Genomic DNA, 1,464 nt, shown 5'->3' on the forward strand with positions numbered 1-1,464 from the left:
CTGCCCGGCCTCGCCCTCCCGCTGGGCACGGCCCGCTGGCCTCCTCGCTCTGCTCCGGCTGGCCCGCTCGCTTCTCTGCAGGAGGACGAGGAGCCGCGCCACTTGTGCTAAGCCCTCGGCAGAGGAGCCTGGTCCTGGAGGGAAGGAGACCTGCTGTCCGTCTCACGCCAGCGAGGCACGTTCCTCAGGGCATCAGGGCAGAGACAGGCTGCGGGGCCTTCTGGCCGTCGTCCGCTCTCTCCCCGCCGGCGGGGCTTTTCGGATACACGACACTGGCCATCTTGAAGAACTCGTCCGCGGCGTCCAGAGCTATGAGCCGATCCTGCCAAGGCAATGGGATTGGGCAGTCACTACAGGCTGCTTTGGGCAGCTCCCTGGTCACGGTCCTCCCTCCGTGCCTGCTCTCAGGTTAAGCCAGCATTAGGTCTAATCTTTTCCCATTTCATTAACAGGCTCTGCAAGCACCCAGTGACGCAGGCTTAAAGGAACTTTGGGGAACAACTTTATGGTGCAACAGCACTCACATTTCCAAGGAAGCTGAACGGCCAAGCTCCCAGTACAACATCTGATGGGCATGCCCCAGATGCCACCATGTACTTGAGGGTCCTCTGGTGCAGTCCACCTATCCGCTCCCCTTCATCTGAGCTCGCTTGCAGAGATGGGGGCAGGAGGGGAGGAAGGCACACTCAGACCTACTCACCACCACAAAGAGGTAGCGCTCAGAAAGCTCCCAGCTGGTCGGGAAGATGTTTGTCTCTTCAGACAGCTTTAACAGGATGTCCCGGGCTTTGCTCATGTTCTGGGAGTCACTAATGATGCTGAGTTTGGTCACCGACAAGAGGGAGTCTGCTTCCTTCTGGAAACCTGGGAAAGAGGGTTACAGGAACAAGTCAAATATGTGGGCAGGGTCATCTCTGAGTCCTCCAGGCTCTTGCAAGCTTCCTTGTTCCCCCTCCACCTTGGGCTGCTGCATTCCCTTCCTGCTAAAACAAACCAGCATTGCCTTGAGGCATGCTCCATGTCCGCACTTGGGGCAGGTATGAGCTTGCTGCTGGGTAAAAGAAACATAAATCCATTCAGAGCAAGTTTGTTCCTAGTTTTCCAGAGAAGGTGTATGAACATCCACACCCAGGGTGTGGAGTCAGCTCTTGCATGTTCCTGATGCAGCCAGAACTTTCAGGGTTGGTGGGGCTTCCTGAGCACCCCAGCGACTACTCCTATATGTTGTTGGGAGGTAACAGTGATAAAAATGCTGTGGCAGTAATGGCATCATGGGTGATCGTTCCTGTAGCAGTCAGTATCTTTTATGGGAAGGGTATCCAGGGAAGGAAAGGAGAAGGAGAATGAGCAAAGGGATCTTGACATGTAATGGCTTCCATTAACTCTTTGTTCGGCTCCAGGGAGCTGGTGGTAATGTGTCTCGCCTTAAAACACTTACAGGGGAAAGAGGGGAGGGCTTATGCT

At 55.4% G+C, this 1,464-nt stretch overlaps 1 protein-coding gene across 1 annotated transcript in view; it reads right to left on the minus strand.

The window, feature by feature from the left end:
• Positions 1 to 184: 184 nt before the first annotated feature.
• MREG (melanoregulin) overlaps positions 185 to 1,464 on the minus strand; it is a gene marked incomplete at its 5' end in the record, with an annotated part of 2,992 nt that continues 1,712 nt past the window's right edge. Inside the window, 2 exons of the mRNA XM_008938065.1 lie at positions 185 to 322; positions 701 to 864. Of these exons, the coding sequence (XP_008936313.1) occupies positions 185 to 322; positions 701 to 864 (302 nt within the window). The remainder of the gene's footprint in view (positions 323 to 700; positions 865 to 1,464) is intronic.

The sequence above is a fragment of the Merops nubicus genome, unplaced genomic scaffold (genome assembly GCF_000691845.1).
Source record: "Merops nubicus isolate BGI_N331 unplaced genomic scaffold, ASM69184v1 scaffold40693, whole genome shotgun sequence".
NCBI lineage: Eukaryota > Metazoa > Chordata > Aves > Coraciiformes > Meropidae > Merops > Merops nubicus.